General features: G+C 45.1%; 1 protein-coding gene across 2 annotated transcripts in view; it reads right to left on the minus strand.

Annotated features, from left to right (window-relative positions):
- DDB2 (damage specific DNA binding protein 2) overlaps positions 1 to 7,049 on the minus strand; it is a 22,594-nt gene extending 15,545 nt beyond the window's left edge. The window contains exons 1-3 of one of the 2 annotated variants that reach the window (XM_022592060.3): positions 6,578 to 7,049; positions 5,296 to 5,429; positions 4,697 to 4,888 (exon numbers count right to left, since the gene is read on the minus strand). In XM_022592060.3, coding sequence (XP_022447768.1) covers positions 4,697 to 4,888; positions 5,296 to 5,429; positions 6,578 to 6,704 — 453 coding nt within the window. In that variant the 5' untranslated portion in view covers positions 6,705 to 7,049. The remainder of the gene's footprint in view (positions 1 to 4,696; positions 4,889 to 5,295; positions 5,430 to 6,577) is intronic. The other variant, XM_022592064.2, reaches the window with a different exon arrangement.
- Between the last annotated feature and the right edge of the window lie 6,943 nt (positions 7,050 to 13,992).

Genomic DNA, 13,992 nt, shown 5'->3' on the forward strand with positions numbered 1-13,992 from the left:
GCAGTCCAGTGATTAAGACTCCATTCTTCCACTGCAGGCGGCATGGGTTCTATCCGTGGTCGGGGAACTAAGATCCCACATGCTGCGCAGTGCAGCCACAGGGAAAAAAAAAAAAAAATTCACCCCAAAACAGCAGAATACACATTTTTTTTCAAATGCATATGGAAAACTCACTAAGATAGTCCGTATGCTTAGCCAAAATACAAATAAAAAATGTAAAATGACTGGAAATCACATAAAATGTCTTTTGTTCTTAACAGAATTGAACTAGAAATCAATAACAGGGAGGTATCTCAACAGTGCCCAAATATTTGGAAATTAAACAAAATACTTCAGAATAACCCATAGGTCAAAGAAGAAATCATAAAGAATTTGGGGGGCTTCCCTGGTGGCGCAGTAGTTGAGAGTCCGCCTGCCGATGCAGGGGACACGGGTTCGTGCCCTGGTCCGTGAGGATCCCACGTGCCGCGGAGCGGCTGGGCCCGTGAGCCACGGCTGCTGGGCCTGTGCGTCCGGAGCCTGTGCTCCGCAGCGGGAGAGGCCACAACAGTGAGAGGCTCGCGTACCGAAAAAAAAAAAAAAAAAAAAAAAAAGAATTTGGAAAATAATTTGAACTGAATGGAAACAAAAACACAACAAAATCTGTGAGATGCAGTTAAGAAATAGAGGGAAATGTATAGCATTAAATGGTTATATTAGAAAAGAAAGGTCTCAAGTAAACAATTCAAGTTTCTATCTTAAGAAACCAGAAAAAGAAAAGCAAATTATACCCAAAGTAAGCATAGGAAAGAAAATAATACAACAAAAGTCAACAAAAAAGAAAACAGAAAAACAACAGAGAAAAAAATCAATGAAACTAAAAGCGGGTTCTTTGAAAATATCAACAAAATTGATAATCCTCTAACAAGACTGATTAGGGAAAAAAAAAAAAGAAGACACAAATTACCAATATCAAGAAATATGAGGGGGCTTCCCTGGTGGCGCAGTGGTTGGGGTTCCGCCTGCCGATGCAGGGGACGCGGGTTCGTGCCCTGGTCCGGGAGGATCCCACGTGCCGCGGAGCGGCTGGGCCCGTGAGCCATGGCCACTGAGCCTATGCGTCCGGAGCCTGTGCTCCGCAACGGGAGAGGCCACAGCGGTGAGAGCTGCGTGTACCACAAAAAAAAAAAAAAAGAAATATGAGGGAGGACATTACTACAGATCCTATGGATATTAAAAGGATAATAAGGGAATACTATGATCAACTTTACACCACTAAATTCAAAAATTTAGATAAAGTGGACAAATTACTTGAAAGAAACTACCAAGCTCCTTCAAGAAGAAATAGATAACCTAAATTGCCCTGTATCTATTAAGAAATTGAATATATAGTTAGAAACCCTCCAACAAAGAAAACTCCAGGCCCAGATGGCTTCACTAGTGAATGCTATTAAAAAATTTAAGAAAGGAATAGTACCAATTCTATACAAATTATTCCAGAAAATTCAAGTGGAGGGAATACTTCCCAACTCTTTACATGAGGTCTACGTTACTCTGACACCAAAACCAAAGGCATTACCAAAAAAAGGAAATAAGATATATATTTTAAAATTTTATTTATTTATTTTTGGCCATGCCCAGTAGCATGTGGGAATCTTAGTGCCCCAACCAGGGATCGAACCCATGCCTCCTGCAGTGGAAGCATGGAGTCTTAACCACTGGACCGCCAGGGAAGTCCAGGAAATAAGATATTTTTAAGTGGTCGTCATCTGGTACAAGATGACTAAACTAGGATATGATCTAATAAGTAAAATACAACAGATTCTAGGATAGAATATTTACATAAAAATATAAGTAGAAGAACGGGTGTGTATAACAGTATATACACGCACATAAAGATGCCTCAAATGGGGATTTCAGGTAATAGTTACTTTATTCTTTATACTTTTTTCTGTATTGCCTGAATTTCTTACAATGAGCACAGGTCATTTTTACAATGAGAACAAAATAATCTTCATTTTGAAAATGTAATACATGTCCCCTTGCCAAGGGCCTGAAAGATTAAGATCAGAGCCAAGGTCAGATGACTAAAGAAATGACAAAATGAAGCACTGCTGCTCCCTCAGTCACTGGTCTCAAATCAACGTTCTGCTGTCAGTTCCTGGGAGTAAAAACAGACAGTTCTCCAGACCACCTACCCTTCTCCTGCTACAACCTAGTTCCCTACTAGTCACAGAGTTCAAATGCCCAGACCAATCTCCACAACAGTGTGTAAGGAAACTTCACTTAAATGCACATCATAATAAAGGGTGATATAAACCAAAAGCAGCTTCAGCCTGACACAAGTTCAAAGCAGTTATCATTCCCCTTTTTGTCAGGAAACTCTTCCCCTAGGACACTCTTAGGCTGTTTCTTAAAGTTCTCTATTCCCATGTCCTGGATGCCTAGGAAAAAAACCAATCTCCTCCTGCCTGAGCTCTGGGTTCTGACTTCAACTTAAAGCTACCCCTCCTGGGGGTCACCTGTCTCACCAGCTGGGTAGACAGACCACCAAGTAATCCCCTGGCTGCCTTTCTTTGGGCTTCAGGCACTTATTTTCTTGAACACTGATCTCACCTTGAATCCTAATCTTCAAGCCTGCCTAACCTGGCCTTTTCTGATGAGCTGCTCTCCAAACCCTCCACTTAAAAGAACTCATCCTGGGTTTACCTTTGGCCTCTAAACCTGAGGTATAAAAACAGTGAGCTAATGCAGAATCCAGTTCACAAATGTGTTTTGTTTAGCTACAGAGCATGTTCAATTTCACTTAGTTCCCAACATTAAAAACCAGGATATTTTAAATTGAAACCCCTGAGTACTGTTGGCGGGAATGTAAAATGGTACAGCCTCTATGGAAAACAGTATGGTGGTTCCTCAAAAAATGAAAAATAGAGTCACAATGTGATCCAGCAATTCCACTATGGGTACATAACCAAAAGAACTGAAAGCTGGGGCTCGAAGAGATATCTGTACAACCGCGTTCACAGCAGCATTATTCACAAAAGCCAAAAGGTGGAAGCAACCCAAATGTCCATCAACAGATGAATGGATAAACAAAATGTGGTACATACATACAGTGGAATATTATTCAGCCTTAAAAGGGAAGAAAATTCTGACACATGCTGCAACATGGATAAAACTTGAGGACACTGTGCTAAGTGAAATAAGCCTATCACAAAAGGACAAATACTGTCTGATTCCACTTGTATGAGATACTTAGTCAAAATCATAGAGACAGAAAGCAGAATGTGGTTGCCAGGGTCTGGAGGGAAGGAGGAATGGGGAATTAGTGTTTAATGGCTACAGAGTTTCAGTTTTGCAAGATGAAAAAGTTCTGGAGACTGGTTACACAAGAATGTAAATGTACTTAAAGCCACTGAGCTGTAAACTTAAAAATGGTTAAGATGGTAAATTTTATATGTGTTTCATTACAATTTTTTAAAGTCAGAACATTTCAGTCTTCATTTGAAAAAATCAGATCTGATACCTCAGGACCTAGATTCTCACCTGTCAACCATCTACAGGAAATAAGATATTAGTGGTATACCACTAAGATATCAGTGTACCACTAACCACCCTCCTACATCATTATCTGTCTGGCTTCTTTACGCATGTGAATTTGTGGCTCCTGCTCTAAACCCAGAGCATCACCTTTCACAGTATAGCCCTCCAATGTCAGTCCCCAGCTGGGCAAGCTAACGGTCTTGTCTTTGGTGGGGGGGCCAATACCCTCACCCCTCAGCGACTGATGACAAACACTAGCACAATTAAGAGCATCCCTAAAAAGCTCTATGCCAAACCTTGCCCCAAACACACTCTGCCTTTCCTCCTTTTCTCTCCATTTATCTAAATATTGTTCTTCCTCACTCCTCACTCATCTATGAAACCTCTATTGACTCTAATTCACAAGAGGTTCTTCCTTCTCTCATGTTCTGTATGTAGCATTTAGCATCTGTACTGCTGTATTGTTAGTTATCTTGTCGGTAGACATCCCACCTATCCAGTTATACTCCAAGCCCCTCATTCATTCAACAAATACAAAGCAGCTATCTAGGCCAAACATTGTTTTAGGTACTGGGGATACAGTGGTAAATCAGAAAAACAAGGTCCCTGCCATCATGGAGCTTACCTTCCAGTGGGTAAAGACATACAAATAAGTAAAACATTTCAGATATTGATAAACATTGTGGGGGAAAAGTGAAGCAGGATAATGAGATAGGGAGTCATCAGTGATTAGGCAGAGCGGTCAGTAACAGCCTTTTTGAAAAAATATATTGAGCCGAGACCTGAATGATAAGAGGGAGCCAGCCATGAGAAAACCATGGGAAAGAGCACTCCAGTCACAGGGAACAGCAAGTGCAAAGACTCAGCTTCAGGAAGAGAAATAGCCAGTATGGCTAAAGCATAGGAAATGAGGAAAGACAGTAGTACAAGATGAGGTCAAGGAGGTAAGAAAGGGCTTAGATTCTAGGTAATTTACGAGGGTGATCAATATTTCATACTTCCTAATATTTTAAGGGCAGGCGTTCAATAAAGAGTTGAGTATCATCACCATTGACTCGTTTGAAAATACCCATAGTTATTTTTGATCCCAATTATCTCCTTGTTACCGGATGACTTTTCATCCCTTCAACACACACTTCTTCAGCACTATCATCTGGCACAGGGAACTGCTCACCCCTTTAATGAAGGTGGGTTTGTCCTTTATGCCAAAGTTCCAGAGCAAGATATCTCCCCCTTTGGAACCCACAGCCAGGGTGCTGGGGTGAGTTGGGTGCCACGCCAGGGATGTGGCCCTCCTGTCAAAAGGGGCAGCCTTTTGGAATATCCGGTAAGAAGCCAGAGAGTTCAAAAAGGACTGCTGGAGACCCTGATACAGAGAGAAAAAAATTAAGTTGAATTAAAACATAAGGGTAAATTGCCAATCTCTGACTCCCGCATAGATAAGTGGGGTCAGGTCCTCCCACTAAAGGAAAAATAACTGCCTGACTCTGTGCATAAAAATATTTGCAATATACATGACCTAATCATGGAAAGCAAGGAGGCAGGGTGCATTCCTGCTGGGACACCCTACAGCATAGGACTTCTACATGGCTGAGTGCCCAGTGGGCACTTCTACATGGCTGAGTGCCCAGTAGTCAACAAGATGGGGGTGATCTGACCACTCCGACGACCCACTGAACCAACCCAGCATCTAATTTTGGACCATCCAGCAGTAAAAAAAAAAAAAAAGCCACCATGCAAACCCTTGAGCTCTTCAGCCAGGAAACGCCTCACCTGCTGTAGTGATGGCCAGGCAGCTGTGCCCAGCTTATGCTGGTGGAGGGCCCTGACGATGCTGCATGGTGGCGGGACCCGCAGGCTAGCCAACCCCGCCCAAAGGCAGCCTGAGTCAAATCTTCTGCTAGGACCTGCCAAGCAGAACAGACACATATTTTCCGCTCCAATCTCACTCAAAGATTTTTCTGCTGAAACATCCCAAAAAGAAAGCCTTGTTCCTTCATTCGGCATAGACAATCTCTCTTATCATCTCCTAAGGTTTTTCCACGTTCTGCTCAGTCTCACCCAGCACAACAAATAAATAGTGAGTAGGAATTCAGCCCCTTCCAAAAAACATTCCCCAAAATAGTACTTCTGAAGTGAAACTATGATCTTGCAGGGTTCCTGAGAACTGAGCCAAAGAAACACATGAGAACTGCAGAACTCTTCCCAGTTTGGGCTGGAGAACTAGTGATAGGGTTGGGTGACAATTTAAAAGTTACATATAAAGCACAATAAAAAGATTTTAGGACAGCACAGAAGTGACTTTTTGGGAAAAGCAGTTTCTTTAAATCCTATATTAAAATAATGTAGAGGTGACCAGTGGTTGGCCCTAAGTCCAATCTCTTCTCCTTAAAACCAGCAGGATCCATAGGGTCCGGTGTGGCGCTAAATTCGCTAGGCTACTTTTGGGAAGGTAGATCCACCTAGAATAGGAATAAAGCAACTCTGGATTACCAACATGTACTTGAGGACCTGATCTCTATGAATCCCGCCTCGTGACAACCAATTCTTTCTTCTCATGAACAAAAAAAACACTTCATCAACAACCCCCTGTCTTTTGAGTTCCCTACATTCCTTATAGCCCCAGGTTCAAGCCCCAATAAACCCCTAAGAATGAGTTTTCCAAGGAAGGAAGGAGGGAAATGGGAGGGTTTCCGCAGTTAAACCAAGGACATACAGCTAGCAATCGTGACTAGAGAAATTAAGTACACACACCACTAGGCAAAGTAGGATTATCTTAAGCAGTCCTCAGTGTGTAAAAATTCTGGTACAAACAAGGAATTTGAAAAGTCCGTTGTGTCTGTTGTAATGGAGCTCATCTGCCTCTTCCTGTCACCTGAGGGAGGTTAAGCCCAAGCTCTAAGGTGTCAAAGGACCTGCAGACAAAATGCACAGCCTGAGGCGTTCATAATTTGGGACAGCCTCAGGGACCCAGGCGCACCCACCCCCCACTCCAGCCTCCTGTGTGAGAACCCCAAATGGCGGAATTAATTAAAGCAGCAGGCGCAGGCAGTACCGGGGCCCTTCAAACAGAGCTTCTTGGCCTCGGGTTCCAGCTCCCAGGGGCTTCTGTTCCTCTTGCTCTTGGGGCGCACAACCACCTCGGGGGTCTTCTGGGTTTCTGGGCGTTTCCTGGGAGCCATGGCGTCCTCCGTGCGAAGGGGTACTATGCCTTATGCCGAGATGACCGACGAAAGATTGAGAAGCTTCTGGGGAAAAACAAGGCGGGGACCACAGGACCCGCTGAGCCACAGGTAGGCCAACTAAGCCAACTTCCCGCCAAACAGGCTCACCGGCAAGGCGGGGGCGCGCGCGGAGAGATGGGAAGTGTGTGAGGGGAGGGCCTCATCCGCTCCCCAGAGAAAAGGGATACCGCCTACGTGTTGGCCCTGAGTTAGTCCAAGTCAGCTGACCTGCCAGAAATAAACATGGCCGTTGGTGCTCGGCCTCGCAACTTGAAGCCTCTTCAGACGCGGCGCTGCCAGGCCTCTGGGCCCCGCCCCCCGCCCCAGACCGGATGCTAATCAAGGCTTCGGCTCCGCCTTCTCCACCTTCTACTTGGCGACCACGCCCCCTCGGGTTGTGTGATTGGCTGAACCGTACAGTTGGCGTGAGTAGGCTTTGTAGAAAGCAAACCGCATCCCGGTGGTGGAAACCGAGCTGATTCTGCCTGCTGGCTTTGCGGTCGATGTCGATTGCTTATACTTCTCCAGCTTTGACGAATCCCAGCGTCTCTGTGGAGAGTGGTTGAAACTCGCAGCTTTTAATTAAAGTTTCCCCAAACCTGCTTAGTGTCCTCCTAAGGAGCAACCCGGGGCAGTGATGATGGGCCGGAGAGCGTGCGGCTAACTGCCCAGGCTGAGGTCTTGTGCCAAAGGCCATTGCAGTGAGCCTCATAGGCGTCCCACCCGGCCCGACAGGAGACAGCTCTGATGCACCCCGCTTTCTGCGTCGAGCCAGGCAGGAGATGGGGTTGGTCGGGAACTGCTGGTCCTTTCCTTCCACCGTCTAAGTCAGGTGCCAGGTGCTTTGGGAGAGTGACAGGAGACAAAAATTCATTAATGGTAGATCCTGCATTCAAGGAGCTTTCAGACAGGTAGGGAGAAGAGAGTGCCAAAAGAAATAATAACTCTTGGAAAGAAATGATTGCTCCAAAAGAAAAATTGGAAAAAGCTTTCTTGATGGGAAGATCAGCTCAGGGTGTTAGAAATGGCAGCCAGCAGGGGAAAGGGCAAGCTAATGGTTTCTCCCCTGCAGGCCTGTAGCTGTGTTTTCAGAGCTGTGATACAGAAGCAAGCTGCCCTCTCCCCCTTACTCAGACCAGCCATTCGTTTCACCTCAGCGGGCGCTCATTTCTGGAGGATCCTGAAGTATGAGAAACAGCCCTGCCCCTAAATAAGGTTTACAATCTACTAAGAAGAAAAATACATGCTAGGGCTTCCCTGGTGGTGCAGTGGTTAAGAATCTGTCTGCCAATGCAAGGGACACGGGTTCGAGCCCTGGCCCGGGAGGATCCCACATGCTGCGGAGCAACTAAGCCCGTGCGCCACAACTAATGAGCCTGCGCTCAACAGCCCGCAAGCCACAACTACTGAGCCCACGTGCCACAACTACTGAAGCCTGCGCGCCTAGAGTCCGTGCTCCACAACAAGAGAAGCCACCGCAATGAGAAGCCCGCGCACTGCAACAAAGAGTAGCCCCCGCTCACCGCAGCTAGAGAAAGCCCACACACAGCAAGGACGACCCAACACAGCCAAAAATAAAAACAAATAAATAAATTTATTTAAAAAAATACGTGTGAAACAAGTCAAACAATTCAGGCTAGAACACAGTTGAGTACTAAACTGTGGTATGCCAACCAAGACGTTTAGATGCATTCAGAAAAGATAATCTAATGGAGAAAGTAGTATTTAGGAAAGCCTCATGGGGAAGATGGGGTTTTGTGGAGTTTGCTGGGGAACGGAGAATAGCATCCTAAGAGGAGAAACAGATTGATGAAAGTTAGGAATGGGTGTGGGTTATGAGAAAGAGAAAAGCAGCTCCTTGGCATCTGGGTGCTGGCCTGGTATTATTCGCTAGGCCTTAGTGTTCTGTAGAAATAATTTTGCAAGTCATCAGCACAGACAAGGCCATTCTGTGACCACGATAGATCAACACAAAAACATAATCACTGATGTTTGAACACAGGCAAAAGTATGAACATTATCCTAACCACAGAAATGACCAAACATCCCCCTGTTATTTTGGCTAATATGAATGACTGCAGATTCTTTGTTAATCACAGCCTTAGCTTTGCTTCATTCTTACTGATAGCCAATCACAGAATCACCCCTGTTTCCTGACAGCCTCCAATACAGAGCAAAACCCCACTTCTCTGATCCGTTATACAAACCATCCAACACAAGCCAATCATGTTTTGTTTTTTGGGTTGTTTTGTTTTGTTCTGTTTTTCTGGCCGCAACGCACAGCATGTGGGATCCTAGTTCCCCGACCAGGGAATTCGGGCCCTTGGCAGTGAGACCATGGAGTCCCAACCACTGGAATGCCAGGGAATTCCCTCCTATTTCTTTCTAATACTTTCTTCCAGAGATGTCCCACCCTTCCCCATGGTATGCATCCTCTGTTGCAATGAGCAATAGACCCAGAGTTCAACTACAGGAGTGTCCCTGATAGTATTTGGCTTGGGGGCATTTACAGGTAGATTAAGAGGCAGCTTGAAGAGGAGAAAATTGATCACATTAAGGATTTGGGCAAAGTAAGAGAGGACAGATAAAGGGGGAGGTTGAATGGCAAGCAGAAGAATTCATTCTACTGACGTTTATCAAAAACCTACACTGTTGCTGGCATTATTCCAGTCAAAAAGAATGCTGACTTTGCTGTACAGCAGAAATTAACACAACATTGTAAATCAGCCATACTTCAATAAAATTAAAAAAAGAGAATGCTGATATGAAAAATGTTCTTTCCCCCCATGGAGTGTGCCTTTTTTTTTTTTTTTTGCGGTACGCGGGCCTCCCACTGTTGTGGCCTCTCCCATTGCGGAGCACAGGCTCCGGACACGCAGGCTCAGCGGCCATGGCTCACGTGGTGTGTGCCTTTTAGCAGACAAATAAACCTAAAGCTACAGTATTGTGTGACAAGCTGGGTGAGAGAGGAAGCGTTGGATTCACGTGGGGTGGGGGTGGGGTACAGAAAAAGGATGCTTGAACTCAGCTTGGAGTGAGGTAAAGAAGGGGCAGTGTTGGGACTTCCCTGGCGGTCCAGTGGTTAAGACTCCTCACTCCCAATGTAGGGGACGCGGGTTCGATCCCTGGTCAGGGAATTAAGATTCCACATGCCATACGGGCGTGGCCAAAAAATTAAAAAAAACAGTCAAGGAAATGTTCCCAGAGAAGGTGACACTTAAGCTGAATCTTGAGAGAAGACTGAGGGAGGGGAGAGTGGGAGAACATTCCAGGCAGAAGGAGTAGAAAATGGAAAGGCAGGAGGGTTATAGCCGTTCATGAGCAAAGGAAATGTCCTGCTTAATGCCAGATTTTCCCACGATCCCTTTTTAGGATTGAGGAGTCTTCCATGGTGGATTAAAAAACAAACAAACCAACCACGTGTGAGCAGTGAAAACCTGCCTTGCACACACCGGTAAAGCGCGTTGCCTCAGGTTGTGTGTCGGGCCGTCCTTACCCTGAGTTTTGCTGTTTCACTGCAAAGCAGCTGCTAAGGGGCTTGATGTCATCCATTCCCATCTGATGAACCGTCGGGTGCAGGTGGATAAAAGTATTTAATACATGTTTTTTGACGCAGCTAATCTGATAATGAGGTGAATGGTACAGTATTGCTCTGGTTTCATGCCACGGGGAGGCTGTGCCATGAAACCACATTTATAGATGTTTTGGTTCTAACTGTGACACTACTTTTGACCTAAGGCATCACAAGGCAATTCATTCAAAAGCTGCTGGTGATAACAAATCAAGGTCTCGTGTTTGCACTGGAAGCTGGGCAGACCATGAGCGTGACCCTAAATAATGCCAGTTTCTTTGATCTGCAAAACAATATGTGGCTTAGGTGTTTTCTGGAATAAATACTATGGCACGGTGGAAAGAGCATTGTACTTAGACTGTGTATGTGATCTTGGAGTCATCATTTCACTTCTCTATGCCTTAGTTTCCTCGTCATAAAATAAAGGGGAGAGAAGATGTGGTCTCTCAGATCCTTTCCGGTTGTAAAATCTGTGATTCTATGACTTGCTGTTAAAGCAGCAGAAACGAGTGACTGCTTTCAACTCTGGCCTCCCTGTGGGAAGTTTCCATCTAGTAGGAACTATCTTCCTGTTGCAGGCTGATACATGACTCTGATTCTGATCAAGCCGTCGATGGATCCAAACACTCCGCTGAGTCTGCAAAACCATCCATAATCCACACGGATGGTGTGTGCAGGCTTCCCACACACAGTTACTGCATGAAGTGGTTTGCAAATGACAGCCTCAAGGATTCTGCAGCATTTGCAGGGAACTGAAGTTTAAATTCCTCCTAAAGGTTTGGAAACAGACTGAATACAGCATCCAGGGTCCTTGTTGCTTGGCATCTCCAATACATATTTAACTGCCCCAGTATGAATAGATTTGTAATAAAGCGAAATGAAAGCATGCTTCCCGCCCTCTGGGAACAGCATCAGTTTTCAAAAATATGATTTTGGGTAGCTTTGGAAGTGTCAAACAGCTGTGTAAATACCCCCAAACCCCACCTTCTGTCTCTGCTGTGCAGGATGAGGCACCATCCACACACTAAATCAATATCCTGTCATGAAATACCACTGGTGCAGGATGCCAGGAAACTTCTCTAGGAAGCCAGAGTTACAGGGCAGTTGCCAGAGTGCTGAAATAATATACGAAAGTGCTTTGCAAACTGTAAAGTGTTCTACAAATAGAAGTTGTTATATAATCTCCCGGCAGCATGTTATTTACCGATAAGGTTTGATAACGGTGGTGAAGAAGCTGTTCTCAAGAGTTCTCACCAGTCGCTAAGCCATCATGGAAAGAGTGGAGACCAGAGAATCAGAAACCAGGGGTTTGAGTTCTGCCAATGCCTTCTACTCACTCTTTTCATGCCAAAGGTCTCGAGGACTGCAAAAATCCCAAGTGGCAGAAATAAAAATGATTCTCTCTGTGGTACAGCTGAGCCAGTTCTCTGTGAGCACATGAGTCACAGGCTGGTGGGACCGGGAGAACTACATTTACATCACTTTACATTCCGCTCTTCCCACTCGCCTCCCCACTGCCCTGCTTTGGCTCCTGTCCATAGGAGCCAATGTCCTGTTATTAGGTCATTGTAACTTCAGCAGCATGTGACAAGAAGCTCGCCCAAGGAACCTCGGCTAACATTCTCCCTGTGGAGGAAGGTGGTGAGCTGCCCAGGTAGCTGTGGTTCTTATAGGTGAAACTGATAGCCTCGGGAAGAGGGTGTTTCTAGGTACAGATTCACACACAATCTCCCCAACACTCCACACTCTGATTGGGCATCATTGCTGGCACATTTACTGTAATTCCCTTTTGTGCTCAAATATCCCGTGTCTAAAGGCCCCAGAATCTGAGCATTTTGTCATAATTACAGGCAGTCTGGAAGAGCAAGCCACATTTGTGTTGGCAGCATTTAGGCTGCTGATCCATTCCACAAAGAGGCACATTTGTGAAATCGGATGAAGGAAGACTGAAAGGCAGCCTGTTTTTTAAGCTCAAGAAGCATTTTACTAGATTTCCAAGGCCAGCAGCTCTGGCCTCTTCTAGCCTCTTGTGGTGGGTTGAATGATGGCCCCTGAAAAGATATATCCATATCCTAATCTCCAGAACCTGTGAATGATACCTTATTTAGAAAAACAGTCTTTGCAGATGTAGTTAAGGATTTCAAAATAAGGAGATCATCTTGGATTATCCAATTAGACTGTAAATCCAGTGGCAAGTGTCCTTAGAAGAGTGAGGCAGAGGGAGAAAAGACACAGAGACAGACACACAGAGAAGATGATGTGAAGAAAGAAGCAGAGACTGGAGTAATATGGCTATCAACCAAGGGATGCCAAAGAAGCTACCAGATTGCCAGCAGCCAACAGCAGCCAGCAGAAGGGCAAGGAAAGATTCTCCCCCAGAGCCTGGGGAGGGAGTGTGGCCCTACCAACACTTTGGTTTTGGACCTTTGACCTCCAGAACCGTAAGAGAAGAAATTTCTGCTGTTTTAAGTCACCAGTTTGTTCTATTTGTTATGGCAGCTCTAGGATGCTAATATACTCAGTATCTGCCATGGGTGGTCAGTATCAGCAAGAAGGAAAAATCGCTGGCGAGCCCTCACATTCCCACTTCCTAGCTGTGTCCTAAAGCAGATCTGCACCTCTCTAAGTCTCTTTCCTCGTTTGTAAACTGGGAAGAATAAGTCCAACTGGACAGGGTTGTTACGAGGCTGAGGTGACCAAGTGCTGAGCAGCATACCTGCGATTCCACAGATACTCCACAAACTTCCCCCCCGACCCCCTTTGTCCAGCCTCACCTCAGGCACAGAGCTCCCATTCTGAGGTTGAGCTGCACAGTTTCTATACCTTCTCCCAGGTCTCGGGCTCATCAGTGAGATTCAGGATAGTGCCTGGCCCTGCCTTTTTGACACATTCTCAGATCAACATCTCAAACCTAAACTGTCCAAAGTGAAGTCTGTGGACTTCCCTGGTGGTCCAGTGGTTAGGACTCTGTCCTTTCACTGCTGAGGGCCCAGGTTCAATCCCTGGTCGGGGAACTAAGATCCCACAAGCCCTGTGGTACGGCAAAAAAAAAAAAAAAAAGACAAAGTGAAGTCTGATCCTCCCCTCTTCTCCTGCCTCTTTACCATTTTCCCCATCCCGGTAAATGACCTGTCTATGTAGATACTCAAGCTGAAAACCAGGGAGTCATTTTTACTTTGTTTTAATCTATTTTTATTTTTCAACTTCTCATTTTGAAATAGTTTCAGACTTACAAAGAGTTGCAAAAATGTTACAAAGAACTTTTGTTTTAATGTTTATTTATTTTGGCTGCACCAGGTCTTAGTGGCCGCACACAGGATCTTTAGTTGCAATATGTGGACTTCTTAGCTGTGGCATGCATGCAGGATCTAGTTCCCCGACAAGGGACTGAACCCCGAGCCCCCTGCATTGGGAGCGCAGATTCTTACCCACTGGACCACCAGGGAAGTCCGAACAAAGAATTTAAATATACTCTTCCCTAATTCCCCAAATGTTACATCATACAGAACCACAATACAATGATCAAGGTGAGGAAATGAACAGGAACGACACTATTACCTAATCAACAAACTTTATTCAAATTTTGTCAAGTGCCCCACTAATGTCCTACTCTGAGTCCTCCAAACTCATGGGAGGGAGTCTTTTTTTAAATATTTATTTTATTTATCTATTTAT

This window comes from Delphinapterus leucas, chromosome 7, assembly GCF_059928025.1.
Source record: "Delphinapterus leucas isolate spDelLeu-1000000601 "Yukka" chromosome 7, BTC_Dleu_Yukka2, whole genome shotgun sequence".
NCBI lineage: Eukaryota > Metazoa > Chordata > Mammalia > Artiodactyla > Monodontidae > Delphinapterus > Delphinapterus leucas.